We start from the raw sequence: 16,211 nt of genomic DNA on the forward strand, positions 1-16,211 counted from the left end.
GAGAGTACATATAGGAGAGTACATCTAGTTGAGTACATGTAGGGGTGTACATCAAGGTGTATAATGTTGTGCATATATAAGACAGTAACCAAATGCTTGACGACGGACCAACAACACAAAGCCATACTCCTGGTAAACTGTTTACCCGTTTTCTGTTAAACACAAGTTTTCAGTTTTCGTATTCAGGGGTAACAATAAAAATGGATCAAGTTAAGGTATTTATTATGATTATTTACAATGTATTTTTGCTTTCGGCATTGAGAATTATGACTGTAGAACTTAGTGTGTTATTCAAGGGAATATAATAACAGAAAATAGGATCCCATTGGGAGCATTTGCAACAAAAAAAATAAAATAATACATAATACAGTCACAAGATAATTAGCAGATGCAGCGCACTACATCTCACCAAGGCAGTACATATACACACATTTTTTCAAACTAAATAAAACACAAATATGTATATTTTTCTTTACAATATATAGCCATCCTAAGAAACGTGAGTCATTACTGCCTTAAAGAGATGTTACATTAATGAGTAAACCCCAATTTCTACGTACATAAACATCACAATTTCAAATATATATCTTTTGATTATACTTTTTTTTTTTTAATGTAGAATCTTAAGTATATAGCGTGTTGAAGGATGAATACAGTAGCAGGATCATACTTGTTGAATGAACCCATTTGATCACTACAGTATGCTCAGTATGACAATACCTCTGGACTACAATAGTCTGGAGGTATGCTCAGTATGACAATACCTCGTGACTACAATAGTCTGGAGGTATGCTCAGTATGACAATACCTCGGGACTACAATAGTCTGGAGGTATGCTCAGTATGACAATACCTCGGGGCTACAATAGTCTGGAGGTATGCTCAGTATGACAATACCTCGTGACTACAATAGTCTGGAGGTATGCTCAGTATGACAATACCTCACGACTACAATAGTCTGGAGGTATGCTCAGTATGACAATACCTCGCGACTACAATAGTCTGGAGGTATGCTCAGTATGACAATACCTCGCGACTACAATAGTCTGGAGTAACATGGAATCAACGTCATATTAACGTGGAATCAATGTGGAACTAAGGTCAATACCTTTGATTTAACGTCCCGCTGATATATGTGGTCACTGGGTAATTAACATTCTAAGCATCAGGGCTACGGTAAGTCCCACATTCTATATAACCATCTTCAGGCGCAATGGCCAGATTAAGATGAATGACTCAACTACGAAGATAATATCACATTGTGAGTCACCATTACACTGAGGTGTCCAAGCTACACTGAACGGGTCGTACCCGTTATTTGATGTCGCTCATCAACCTGTCCTCTTAACGTCACTTTTCGCTCGTACGCGCTACGTGCTATAGCCAAAAATGGACGTAATTTGAAATGAAATTTGTTCACAAAAGTGATGTACTGTCCAGTTTTCTGCTTGAGTCGTCTGGCTTACTTGATAAGGTTAGGAAAGGAAACTATCAAGTAAAGTTTTTCATGACGTTTTGAAACTTTAGGAGAATTTCCAGCCCTTCTAACCTACCAGAGGACCCATAACTTACTGTCTTGAAAAATAAAAAAAATTATTTTCAATTATTTTTTCCTTTTCAAATTACGTCCATTTTCGGCCATACGGGCAAACGGCCAAATTCAGACATAATTTGTAAGAGGACAGGTTGGATATGTGGGAGACTGCCCCGATACACTGACCACATACATACATGCATTCTCACTCGAGGCAACTCGAGTCAGATTGGATTGCACTGCATTCTGACTCGAGTTGCATGGATGTAATCAATCCATTCTGACTCAAATGGATGGATGTAATCCATCCATTCCATGCATGAATGGATAACAATTCAAGTCAGACTCGATTACACTGACAAGAGCAGGATTCACTTAATGTATTGATTATCAGGTTATGCTTAGCTGAACCAAGGTGTATTAATACACGAATGCATACTAACACAAATGGCAACAAGTATATGTTGTTATTCTCTCTAGAAACAATTATGGCAACATGTATAAAACGACTAAACCTTCACACATTAAAACTTGACTATAGATTCACAAAACACATTCCTTCAGTATAAACTATACATTCCTTCAGTATAAACTATATAGTCTCATAATCTATACAAAACATTAGGAATTGTGGACCGTTGTCAGTATCCATTGTTGGCAACACCGACTGATGAACAGACTGTTGGCAACACCGACTGACGAACAGACTGTTGGCAACACCGACTGATGAACAGACTGTTGGCAACACCGACTGACGAACAGACTGTTGGCAACACCGACTGACGAACAGACTGTTGGCAACACCGACTGATGAACAGACTGTTGGCAACACCGACTGACGAACAGACTGTTGGCAACACCGACTGACGAACAGACTGTTGGCAACACCGACTGATGAACAGACTGTTGGCAACACCGACTGACGAACAGACTGTGGCATTTATTTTATTATATTTTGTTTTTGTCTATGTTAGATTTTCTTAAAAAACTGACAGACAGGAGTTTCAAGTTTATTTTATTTTCAAGTTTCTGTTTTTATAATATATTAAATGAACCATTTTAACTAAAATAAATGGCACAATTTGGCAACAGTTAGTGTTGCCATATTGGACTCTTTAAAAGGAAAATGCACTTTATAAAATTGTATAAAACTGTAAAAATTATATTTTAATAAAATAATTGTTATTATCTTTACAGCTCACATAACTAAACTCTATACACCACACACAAACAAAAAAATCGAAACTTTAATAAACTATATTTTGAAATTGTAATAAAATCTTCATTTAAACCAAAATAATAATTTTATTATAAGAACGGTAGTACACATACTATAAAAAAAAATCCTATGCCCTTCTCTTTAGAAAACAAATTTCTCGGGTCATATAAAATACTCTTAATAATAGTTCCACAACCCACGTATAAAAAATATAATAAAATATTTATGCAAAATCTTGCTAAGTAACCGCTCTCTCAATGGCTTTAACTTCTTAATTATTCTCACAACTCCACATTCCTGCACCCGTCCCATCCTCACAACTCCACATTCCTGCACCCGTCCCATCCTCACAACTCCACATTCCTGCACCCGTCCCATCCTCACAACTCCACATTCCTGCACCCGTCCCATCCTCACAACTCCACATTCCTGCACCCGTCCCATCCTCACAACTCCACATTCCTGCACCCGTCCCATCCTCACAACTCCACATTCCTGCACCCGTCCCATCCTCACAACTCCACATTCCTGCACCCGTCCCATCCTCACAACTCCACATTCCTACACCCGTCCCATCCTCACAACTCCACATTCCTACACCCGTCCCATCCTCACAACTCCACATTCCTGCACCCGTCCCATCCTCACAACTCCACATTCCTGCACCCGTCCCATCCTCACAACTCCACATTCCTACACCCGTCCCATCCTCACAACTCCACATTCCTGCACCCGTCCCATCCTCACAACTCCACATTCCTGCACCCGTCCCATCCTCACAACTCCACATTCCTGCACCCGTCCCATCCTCACAACTCCACATTCCTACACCCGTCCCATCCTCACAACTCCACATTCCTACACCCGTCCCATCCTCACAACTCCACATTCCTGCACCCGTCCCATCCTCACAACTCCACATTCCTGCACCCGTCCCATCCTCACAACTCCACATTACATGTATATGTAATTAGCTCGCCCGTTCCATCTGCACAAATTCCGCATTGTAGTTATTTTGATGGCTGCTTTGTAACCCCTTTATTCCGACGTCACCTTAATGACCCTCAGCATTGGGTGTATTAATAGGAAACAATATATGAAGAAGTTATAACACTGCATCTGTATTGTAGTTATGCAGTAATAGTGAACTACCCATGTCCACAATAGCCCGCCAATATTCCTTAACTCACAAAACAAAAGCGTGGGACATCTGTGGCAAAGAAAACGTAATAATAAAATGCTTGACTTATATCATGGTAAAAGTAACAATTAAAAAAATGCAAATGAATTTTCAGGTCATGAAATTCTGGGTTCAGTTTTCAGCACCATGTAAACATCACTCCTCTGCAAATACAACTAATTTTGGTGTAGTCACCGCTTGTTCTGGTCTACACACTGCTCATTCTTGTTTAGAATTTTCAAGAGAAATTTCCTTTTCAGTTCACTATATAGTAGGCTTTTTTAATTTTAGCAATTGTTTCAAGTTTTATGACCAAATAAATTCTTTTTTTGGTCTGTCTAAAAATTTTAATACAATAATTATTTAAAAGTAAACTATTTGCAATTCACGTTTTTTCTGCAAATTTTCTATGTCATCAACACAAGTCTTAAACTATGCTCCACCGACATGCATGTCAAAACCACTGTTGATTAAGGCGGCATTTAAGCGGCAATCTTATCACACTAAGCTGTTCATGTTCACTTAACCTTTACACTGCTCCAATCGCCATATGCCGTCTTTGAACAATCCTGAACTGTATTTTACCTGTTGCAGGAGAGTTTTCATCTCGGTAATGTGAGGATGTTTACAACTCTATCACCACAAGACTTCAACTGCAGGTGCAGGAAGCTTGGGTCTACAATCTTCACCCAGAAAATCTCTTGTTTACCAATTCCATGAGCTTGATAATGAAAAAGTGAAATGATTTCTCTAACCTTATCCTCTTGAATGGAAAGGTAGCAGAGCAGACGCGCTGGGACCTTCAGAATAATTGTGTGTATATCAAGGCGAGGAGCGAACAAAACACATGCACACACACACACATGCACGCAATACAGAGAAAAGTGGCAGAATAAAAAGTGTACACGAAGAGCTTAAGAAGTTTCGTCATTATCGGGACAACACACGCGCGCACACACACACACTAATACACAATGCACCAACACATGGTTCCTGAGCAAGCGTCAGGAATTCATTCATCTCTCTCAAGCAAACTCCATGACATTCCTCAAGGGAATCTGTGTTGCTACGCTTGACTAATCCCTCTTTCACCTGGAGGTCTGACATTACCAGCAGTTCCGAGTCTTCTCAGAAAATGTAAATTAAAATATAATCATTTTTTTTTGTTTTGTGGGGGTCCGACTTCAAAAATACTGATATCTGTCACTTGTGCAAACCTAACCTTACCTTCTTCTAGTATTGGATCCTGAGATGTAACTTGATCAATTACAAGTCAGGACAGATTGTTATAGCTTGTTATCGACATATTTACAAACAGTGGCAACTGATAACTGTGTTAATGAAGCTTAACATTATTAATGTGGAACATGATGTAGGGAAGGAGGGAGAGAAAGGAAGAGGGAGAAGGAAGAGCGAGAGAGAGAGAAACAGAGAGGGAGAAAGGCTGTTTTGACTGTGAAGCAAGCTAAGTTAAGCCTAGGTGTGTTTGTGTGCTTATGTGCAAGTGTGTCTGTGTGCGTGTATGGAGTGTTGCAGAGGTTGCCGCTCCACCCACCAAGACTTCTGCTGTTGCCGGTATCAGATACCTTTGGCCTCCTTGTTCCTTCGACGCCTGAGCCAGGTGGCGAGGCGTGAGTCTTTGTAGACACTCTGCGACCGGTTGACCTTCTTGTCATTAGGGTCATGTGGAGGTCGCCGTGGGGGTCTGGGAGGCAAGGCGCCCTTGCTGGCGTGTGGGTCAGGACCACGTGCTTCGCGTACCTCTCTGTTGTCATATTCAACCTCAAACTTTTCCCGGTAGTGTCGAGGCTTCCAGGGAGCAAGTAAGGAGAATGAACGCGACACCTTCTTGGTCTGGCGGCTAATACTACGCTCGCTGGGGGCATCATCGGGGCCACGGCGTACAGGAATATCAGCGATGGCGGTGGCATGCAGGTACACTGATCTATTGGACCCTGTCGACACGTGTGAAGCGCGTGAGGCACGTGAGGCATGTGATCCCCCATGACTATCCACCTCACTCTCACTACTCTGCAGGGAGCTGCCTGCTGAGCCCACCACTGGCGGAGACATGCCCCTGGGTCCACTTGCTGTTCTGCGGCCCCTCCCTGCATTCTTGTGGGTCGACCTAGAAGAACGGTTAGGCAAGCTGCGGTAGTCACCAACTGCGCTCACACCTCCGTGGTTACTTTCGATATCAGTGTCACCAAAATAACGATGCTTGAAGCTGGTAGTACGAGTCACCTGAGAAGGCGCTGGTGGCGGTGCCCCGCCTGACGACGCTGACGATTCCGCTGAAAATTTTCTCGTGGTAGGTCTCTGGACAGTGGAGTAACCACGATCTTCTCCTGAGGGGGCGGCACCCTTCCTGGCCCGGAGCTCAGCGCGGTTTAGTGTCGACGTCTGCCATGGTGGTGGCGGCGGCGAGACATCCTTCTCCCTTCCCTGTTGCTGCTCCAGCTGTTGCTGCTGTTCCCGCTGCTGTTGACGTTCCTTTGTGAGCCACGCAGACTGGCCCTGCAACACAGAAAACAATCTTCATCAAACTATACTCCAGCCTTCACACAAACACCTGACACCCAGACATGCTCCTACCTCAAGTTAGTCCGCCTTCACCTGTTAGTCTAACCACAGGACACCCCAAACACGTGCTATAACCTCCTCCTCCTGCCACAACTTCACCAACAACACAACCATCCTAACTAAAATCATCATAACTCGGTTTAATAAGCAAACAAATATAGGCATCAGTATTGCAGAAAACAGAAAGAAAGATCTGCCAAGACCGTCCAGAGAGAGATGCAAAGTCAATGCTCATAATTCTAACGAACAATTCGGTCAATAATGTGATACATAAGAAAATTAGTTCTTATCGTGACTAAAGGTAATAATAGTGATGGTAAATACAGAGTGATAAATGGCTTAACAACTCTCAATGTCTGGGAAATAACTGGGTGGGAAAAAGAGTATCAAAGTTGTGAGAGAAACAACTGTAGAGCAGCCAGTGTTATGTGGACGTCATCATGGTGGTGTTGTGGTGTTGTGGTGTTGTGGTGTTGTGGTGTTGTGGTGGGTGTAGTGTTGTGGTGTTGTGGTGGGTGTAGTGTTGCCACTCTGAATGTGCAGCTGTATTGTGTGTATGTTGGTGGTAAGATGAGCTTTAGGGGTATAGGTTGGGCACAACAGCAAGTGAAGAAAAGGGTGGGTAAAGAGAGAGAGACTGACTCACATCACGGCGTATCTTGGAGGCCCTCACACTGGGTCGTCGAGGGCGGTGGGAGCTGCGGGAGGAGGCCCGGGAGGAGGCCCTTGAGGACCCTGGAGGAGGGGCTGCAGTCCCCTGGGGTACCTTAGACGCCCCCCGCCCACCACCCCGCAGCCCCAGCAGCGCCCACGGCCACGCCCGCTTCTTCTTGGGGGACTTCTTCTTGGCGGGAGCAGCCTGGAGAGACGTGGGGGTCAGGATTGTTAGCGCTCTCTGCCCCGCAACCCAACGCACACACACAAGCATGCACTTACACACACACAAGCATGCATGCATGCATGTACACACACACACACATGAATGGTCGTCTTAAGTATCCGGCACCCTGGGCCATATTACCCTGGCTCAACTCTTACGGACCTGGTGACGGAAAAGAGATCTTGGCTGGGACATATACTACAACATTTTAAGACTAAGTGTAGTTGCAGTGGCACCAGGACTGGGCTACTATGACTGTCAGGTTTGAGCTCTTCTTACGTCTACTCACTGAATCTGGCTTAACTGCTGACAAGAGTTAACATTAGGGGTGGTGGTTGCATGTAACTCGCTACACCAATTTGTGATGTATTCATTAGTGGCAGTTTCTCTACATGCTACTTTTTATTCATTTATTTATTCCTGAGCAAAACAGCAGTGTTAAAACACTATAAACCCCCTTTATAATTTATAAATCTTTGTCCAACACTTTGCTGTCTTGGAGGGAGGTAAGTACTCAATCTTTTCCAGCAGTTTAGAACTTGAATACACTACACGCTCTTTCCCACTCGTCCACACTACCATCCCTCAAGCACATGCACTTCCTCTCACCCGAATAAACACAGAGACAGTCTAGCCACAACTTTCTTATTTAAATTGACACAATATTGTAGCAACATGACATACTATTGTTATGTTGTGTTCTTGATGTGACTCAGCAACTCATTTTACATTGATACAGTATTGTACCAACATAACATACCATTGATACAGTATTGTACCAACATAACATACCATTGATACAGTATTGTACCAACATAACATACCATTGATACAGTATTGTACCAACATAACATACCATTGATACAGTATTGTACCAACATAACATACCATTGACACAGTATTGTACCAACATAACATACCATTGATACAGTATTGTACCAACATAACATACCATTGATACAGTATTGTACCAACATAACATACCATTGATACAGTATTGTACCAACATAACATACCATTGATACAGTATTGTACCAACATAACATACCATTGACACAGTATTGTACCAACATAACATACCATTGATACAGTACTGTACCAACATAACATACCATTGCTACGTTGTGTGTTTGCTGGGACTGAACAATAGATTAGCATTTGTACAATATTGTGGCAATATAACATGCCATTGTTGAGTTGCATGTTTGCTAGTAGTGAACACGTGACACTGACACACTGTTCCTCTTAACCCTAACACACCCTACCACTACACGCACACCGATGTGTTTCTCACCAACGTCATCCCACAACCAAATGGTCTCAGGTTCGATTCCCATGTAGGAGGAGTTGTGTGTGTGTGTGTGCGTGCACGTTTCATTACACGTAATGCCGCTGTTTATTTAGCAGTAAATACATACCTAGGAGCTAGGCAATAGCTATGAGCAGCCTCCTGGGGGGAAGGTTGGATCCTGGTGTCCTTGGAACACCTAAAGAGGCTTCCTGTCCGGGACAATGTTATGGGTGTTCCCTCCCAATGAACACTAATGTAGTAACTAAACACAAAACACACAACGAATCTATAACGTTTTTAAATGTTATCACATTGTTAAAATGTAAAAGTTTCAAGACTATAACATTGTGGCAACATAATGTGTCTGCTGGGATATAACCGATCACCCCTAGTGTACACACGCATATTAAACCCTTCATAGAGTTGGTTATCACGTATCTACTACACCTGCTAAGGCGACTATGTTGTTGTGACCACCGTGAGTACTCCCAGGTCTGAGCCTACGACTGACCTTCCGACTAAATGACCTCTTAGAGTGAGCGTTCTGTGCGTCGACATGCGGTTAGACATCAAGATCATGCACTCATGCATAAGAGGACAAGGCAGATAAGGAGAAAATCTTTATCAAGGAAAATCCTTTCCAAGATTCTCTGTTGCAGTGAAAAAACATATAATTAAACTGATTATATTAAGGACAGTTATTATAAAAAATAAAACTTAATTTTAAAACAATGAAATCTTATGCATTTTGATGGATTGTAAGTTGCTCATGACACACTTGAAGACTTTTTATATATTAAAATCATTTGACACTTTTAGCATGCTGGCTACAGGCATTGTCACAACCACTTGCAACAGTAATACAATGAGACACATAAAACCAATTGAAGAATTTGTTTAAGAATGTAATGAAACTCGGAGACATTGCTATGGCTGGCAACCCAACATGTCCTCTTATAAACAACGCCGCGTTTAGATCGTATGCGTCACATTAGCTACAAAACTGTCGTAATCGGAGGTGACTCGCGAAAGTGACGTATGGTTCCGTTTTCTGTTTTGAGTCCTGGGATAGGTTAGGTTAGGTTAGGTTAGGTTAGGAGAGGACACTTAAATTGACCGTTTTCTTGACGTTGGAAAACCATTGGTGGGCTAGTGAACCACTGGTGGGCTGGTGAACCACTGGTGGGCTGGTGAACCACTGGTGGGCTGGTGAACCACTGGTGGGCTGGTGAACCACTGGTGGGCTGGTGAACCACTGGTGGGCAGGTGAACCACTGGTGGGCTGGTGAACCACTGGTGGGCTGGTGAACCACTGGTGGGATGGTGTACCACTGGTGGGCTGGTGAACCACTGGTGGGCTGGTGAACCACTGGTGGGCTGGTGAACCACTGGTGGGCTGGTGTACCACTGGTGGGCTGGTGAACTATTGCTGGGCTGGTGAACCACTGGTGGGCAGGTGAACCACTGGTGGGCTGGTGAACCACTGGTGGGGCTGGTGAACCATTGGTGGGCTGGTGAACCATTGGTGGGCTGGTGTACCACTGGTGGGCTGGTGAACCATTGGTGGGCTGGTGAACCACTGGTGGGCTGGTGAACCACTGGTGGGCTGGTGTACCACTGGTGGGCTGGTGTACCACTGGTGGGCTGGTGTACCACTGGTGGGCTGGTGAACCACTGGTGGGCTGGTGAACCATTGGTGGGCTGGAGAACTGCGACGTACTCCAGGACACTGGGTGTGAGGCAGGTGTCCGGACACTGGGTGTGAGGCAGGTGTCCGGACACTGGGTGTGAAGCAGGTGTCCGGACACTGGGTGTGAAGCAGGTGTCCGGACACTGGGTGTGAGGCAGGTGTCTGGACACTGGGTGTGAAGCAGGTGTCCGGACACTGGGTGTGAGGCAGGTGTCCGGACACTGGGTGTGAGGCAGGTGTCCGGACACTGGGTGTGAAGCAGGTGTCCGGACACTTGGTGTGAAGCAGGTGTCCGGACACTGGGTGTGAGGCAGGTGTCCGGACACTGGGTGTGAGGCAGGTGTCCGGACACTGGGTGTGAAGCAGGTGTCCGGACACTGGGTGTGAGGCAGGTGTCCGGACACTGGGTGTGAGGCAGGTGTCCGGACACTGGATGTGAAGCAGGTGTCCGGACACTGGGTGTGAAGCAGGTGTTCGGACACTGGGTGTGAAGCAGGTGTCCGGACACTGGGTGTGAGGCAGGTGTCCGGACACTGGATGTGAAGCAGGTGTCCGGACACTGGGTGTGAAGCAGGTGTTCGGACACTGGGTGTGAAGCAGGTGTCCGGACACTGGGTGTGAGGCAGGTGTCCGGACACTGGGTGTGAGGCAGATGTCCGGACACTGGGTGTGAGGCAGGTGTCCGGACACTGGGTGTGAGGCAGGTGTCCAGACACTGGGTGTGAGGCAGGTGTCCGGACACTGGGTGTGAAGCAGGTGTTCGGACACTGGGTGTGAAGCAGGTGTCCGGACACTGGGTGTGAGGCAGGTGTCCGGACACTGGGTGTGAAGCAGGTGTCCGGACACTGGGTGTGAGGCAGGTGTCCGGACACTGGGTGTGAGGCAGGTGTCCGGACACTGGATGTGAAGCAGGTGTCCGGACACTGGGTGTGAAGCAGGTGTTCGGACACTGGGTGTGAAGCAGGTGTCCGGACACTGGGTGTGAAGCAGGTGTCCGGACACTGGGTGTGAGGCAGGTGTCCGGACACTGGGTGTGAAGCAGGTGTCCGGACACTGGGTGTGAAGCAGGTGTCCGGACACTGGGTGTGAGGCAGGTGTCCGGACACTGGGTGTGAAGCAGGTGTCCGGACACTGGGTGTGAGGCAGGTGTCCGGACACTGGGTGTGAGGCAGGTGTCCGGACACTGGGTGTGAAGCAGGTGTCCGGACACTGGGTGTGAGGCAGGTGTCCGGACACTGGGTGTGAGGCAGGTGTCCGGACACTGGATGTGAAGCAGGTGTCCGGACACTGGGTGTGAGGCAGGTGTCCGGACACTGGGTGTGAGGCAGGTGTCCGGACACTGGGTGTGAAGCAGGTGTCCGGACACTGGGTGTGAGGCAGGTGTTCGGACACTGGGTGTGAAGCAGGTGTCCGGACACTGGGTGTGAAGCAGGTGTCCGGACACTGGGTGTGAGGCAGGTGTCCGGACACTGGGTGTGAAGCAGGTGTCCGGACACTGGGTGTGAGGCAGGTGTCCGGACACTGGGTGTGAGGCAGGTGTCCGGGCACTGGGTGTGAGGCAGATGTCCGGACACTGGGTGTGAGGCAGGTGTCCGGACACTGGGTGTGAGGCAGGTGTCCGGACACTGGGTGTGAGGCCGGTGTCCGGACACTGGGTGTGAAGCAGGTGTTCGGACACTGGGTGTGAAGCAGGTGTCCGGACACTGGGTGTGAAGCAGGTGTTCGGACACTGGGTGTGAAGCAGGTGTTCGGACACTGGGTGTGAAGCAGGTGTCCGGACACTGGGTGTGAAGCAGGTGTTCGGACACTGGGTGTGAAGCAGGTGTTCGGACACTGGGTGTGAGGCTGGTGTCCGGACACTGGGTGTGAAGCAGGTGTCCGGAAACTGGGTGTGAGGCAGGTGTCCGGACACTGGGTGTGAGGCAGGTGTCCGGACACTGGGTGTGAGGCAGGTGTCCGGACACTGGGTGTGAAGCAGGTGTTCGGACACTGGGTGTGAAGCAGGTGTCCGGACACTGGGTGTGAAGCAGGTGTTCGGACACTGGGTGTGAAGCAGGTGTTCGGACACTGGGTGTGAAGCAGGTGTCCGGACACTGGGTGTGAAGCAGGTGTTCGGACACTGGGTGTGAGGCAGGTGTTCGGACACTGGGTGTGAGGCAGGTGTCCGGACACTGGGTGTGAAGCAGGTGTCCGGAAACTGGGTGTGAGGCAGGTGTCCGGACACTGGGTGTGAGGCAGGTGTCCGGACACTGGGTGTGAGGCAGGTGTCCGGACACTGGGTGTGAAGCAGGTGTTCGGACACCTGTTACTACACCAGTCTTCAAGTGTTCTGTTTAGGATTTTATGGGAAAATTAGGTTACAGAAAATTATTATTTACATTACTTTTTCATTAGCCGAGTAGAGTAGCGTCTGCTCACTAAAACAGGACAGAACAACGTACTATTTACTGAATAACGACTTTACTGGGAGTTGTACAAGGTAGTACAAGGTAGTACAAGGTAGTACAAGGTAGAACAAGGTAGTACAAGGTAGTACAAGGTAGAACAAGGTAGTACAAGGTAGTACAAGGTAGTACAAGGTAGAACAAGGTAGTACAAGGTAGTACAAGGTAGAACAAGGTAGTACAAGGTAGTACAAGGTAGTACAAGGTAGAACAAGGTAGTACAAGGTAGTACAAGGTAGAACAAGGTAGTACAAGGTAGAACAAGGTAGTACAAGGTAGAACAAGGTAGAACAAGGTAGTACAAGGTAGAACAAGGTAGAACAAGGTAGTACAAGGTAGAACAAGGTAGAACAAGGTAGTACAAGGTAGAACAATTTAGAACAAGGTAGTACAAGGTAGAACAAGGTAGTACAAGGTAGAACAAGGTAGAACAAGGTAGTACAAGGTAGAACAAGGTAGAACAAGGTAGTACAAGGTAGTACAAGGTAGAACAAGGTAGAACAAGGTAGTACAAGGTAGAACAAGGTAGAACAAGGTAGTACAAGGTAGAACAAGGTAGAACAAGGTAGTACAAGGTAGAACAAGGTAGAACAAGGTAGTACAAGGTAGAACAAGGTAGTACAAGGTAGAACAAGGTAGAACAAGGTAGTACAAGGTAGAACAAGGTAGAACAAGGTAGTACAAGGTAGTACAAGGTAGAACAAGGTAGTACAAGGTAGAACAAGGTAGTACAAGGTAGAACAAGGTAGAACAAGGTAGTACAAGGTAGAACAAGGTAGTACAAGGTAGAACAAGGTAGAACAAGGTAGTACAAGGTAGAACAAGGTAGAACAAGGTAGTACAAGGTAGTACAAGGTAGAACAAGGTAGTACAAGGTAGTACAAGGTAGTACAAGGTAGAACAAGGTAGTACAAGGTAGTACAAGGTAGTACAAGGTAGAACAAGGTAGTACAAGGTAGAACAAGGTAGAACAAGGTAGTACAAGGTAGAACAAGGTAGAACAAGGTAGAACAAGGTAGTACAAGGTAGAACAAGGTAGAACAAGGTAGTTCAAGGTAGTACAAGGTAGTACAAGGTAGAACAAGGTAGTACAAGGTAGTACAAGGTAGTACAAGGTAGAACAAGGTAGTACAAGGTAGTACAAGGTAGTACAAGGTAGAACAAGGTAGTACAAGGTAGTACAAGGTAGTACAAGGTAGTACAAGGTAGAACAAGGTAGTACAAGGTAGTACAAGGTAGTACAAGGTAGAACAAGGTAGTACAAGGTAGTACAAGGTAGTACAAGGTAGAACAAGGTAGTACAAGGTAGAACAAGGTAGTACAAGGTAGTACAAGGTAGTACAAGGTAGAACAAGGTAGTACAAGGTAGTACAAGGTAGAACAAGGTAGAACAAGGTAGTACAAGGTAGAATAAGGTAGTACAAGGTAGAACAAGGTAGAACAAGGTAGTTCAAGGTAGTACAAGGTAGAACAAGGTAGTACAAGGTAGTACAAGGTAGTACAAGGTAGAACAAGGTAGTACAAGGTAGAACAAGGTAGTACAAGGTAGAACAAGGTAGTACAAGGTAGTACAAGGTAGAACAAGGTAGTACAAGGTAGTACAAGGTAGTACAAGGTAGAACAAGGTAGTACAAGGTAGTACAAGGTAGTACAAGGTAGAACAAGGTAGTACAAGGTAGAACAAGGTAGAACAAGGTAGAACAAGGTAGTACAAGGTAGAACAAGGTAGAACAAGGTAGTTCAAGGTAGTACAAGGTAGTACAAGGTAGAACAAGGTAGTACAAGGTAGTACAAGGTAGTACAAGGTAGAACAAGGTAGTACAAGGTAGAACAAGGTAGAACAAGGTAGTACAAGGTAGAACAAGGTAGTACAAGGTAGTACAAGGTAGTACAAGGTAGAACAAGGTAGTACAAGGTAGTACAAGGTAGTACAAGGTAGAACAAGGTAGTACAAGGTAGAACAAGGTAGAACAAGGTAGAACAAGGTAGTACAAGGTAGAACAAGGTAGAACAAGGTAGTTCAAGGTAGAACAAGGTAGTACAAGGTAGTACAAGGTAGAACAAGTTAGAACAAGGTAGAACAAGGTAGTACAAGGTAGAACAAGTTAGAACAAGGTAGAACAAGGTAGTACAAGGTAGAACAAGGTAGAACAAGGTAGTACAAGGTAGAACAAGGTAGTACAAGGTAGTACAAGGTTGTACAAGGTAGAACAAGTTAGAACAAGGTAGAACAAGGTAGTACAAGGTAGAACAAGGTAGAACAAGGTAGTACAAGGTAGAACAAGGTAGAACAAGGTAGTACAAGGTAGAACAAGGTAGAACAAGGTAGTACGGTGATTTCATATAGCAAGTGGAGCAGTGCAAAGATTTAATTGGTACGTAAGTGAACTTTTGCAAAACACAGAAGTGAATTTTCATCATTTACACCATTAGAGTGTCAGTGAACGCCAGGGCTGAAAGTCATGTTCAATATCCCTTATTTACGGAACTCACTGCAGGTGGCAGCAACACACAGGTAAAAAATATAGAAGACGAACTTGAATGGTCCAGGACGGACCGAAACGTCGTCGTCCCTTCAACTTCTAGTGTGTGGTCTGGTCAACATAGGAGACGAACAATGGGAGGTAAGCGGCCCCCTTCTCAAGCACACACACTACACACTGAGTCATGATGAGCTCAATATTCTGGCAGGACTTGTGGTAGAGATACCTCTCAGCCGACCATAGTCCAGTTGGTAATGTGTGTGTGTCTGAGGCGCCCCGGGATGTTAGATCCATTCCAACGTACGGTCTCCATATTTTCTCAGAGGGACTTCATTGTCTTGTAATTTCATTGTGCAACACACATGAAGATTTCAATTAAATCACTATCGTAGAGAACGCGTCATGAGCAAGCTAACACATCATGAGCAAGCTAACACATCATGAGCAAGCTAACATGCAGAGTTTATAAATATGGATCAAGAGGCAGGGCGGGATGATGCAAACCAGACAGTATAGGAAGAACGGTCCACGGAGAGGTTCCCGGCACTGTAGTGATGCCTGGGCCTCTATGGCGTGTCACACAGGGCTCTATAGCAAGTCACACAGGGGGCTCTATGGCGTGTCACACAGGGGGCTCTATGGCGTGTCACGTGGGGGGCTCTATGGCGTGTCACACAGGGGCTCATTTTTTATTTATTTATAAGTCATTTTTTATGTGTAAAAATCACCACTTAAGTGTTAGTCTGGTTTTGTAATTGTCCAGTTCATGTTAATTATGGTGACGTCAGCTGTAGGACTAGTCTACGTCAGATCAAGGTCATTGTTCAGAGGTCAATATCTGGAGTGTACCTGGTTGATGGGGTTCTGGGAGTTCTTCTACGCCCCAAGCCCGGCCCGAGGCCAGGCTT

At 45.7% G+C, this 16,211-nt stretch overlaps 1 protein-coding gene across 3 annotated transcripts in view; it reads right to left on the reverse strand.

Annotated features, from left to right (window-relative positions):
* Positions 1 to 205: 205 nt before the first annotated feature.
* LOC123764034 (zinc finger CCCH domain-containing protein 13) overlaps positions 206 to 16,211 on the reverse strand; it is a 24,866-nt gene continuing 8,860 nt past the window's right edge. For 2 of the 3 annotated variants that reach the window (XM_069339554.1, XM_045751500.2), the window contains 2 exons: positions 7,162 to 7,374; positions 206 to 6,449 (listed from right to left, as the gene is read on the reverse strand). In XM_069339554.1, coding sequence (XP_069195655.1) covers positions 5,511 to 6,449; positions 7,162 to 7,374 — 1,152 coding nt within the window. In that variant the 3' untranslated portion in view covers positions 206 to 5,510. The remainder of the gene's footprint in view (positions 6,450 to 7,161; positions 7,375 to 16,211) is intronic. The other variant, XM_045751529.2, reaches the window with a different exon arrangement.

This window comes from Procambarus clarkii, chromosome 5, assembly GCF_040958095.1.
Source record: "Procambarus clarkii isolate CNS0578487 chromosome 5, FALCON_Pclarkii_2.0, whole genome shotgun sequence".
Lineage (NCBI taxonomy): Eukaryota > Metazoa > Arthropoda > Malacostraca > Decapoda > Cambaridae > Procambarus > Procambarus clarkii.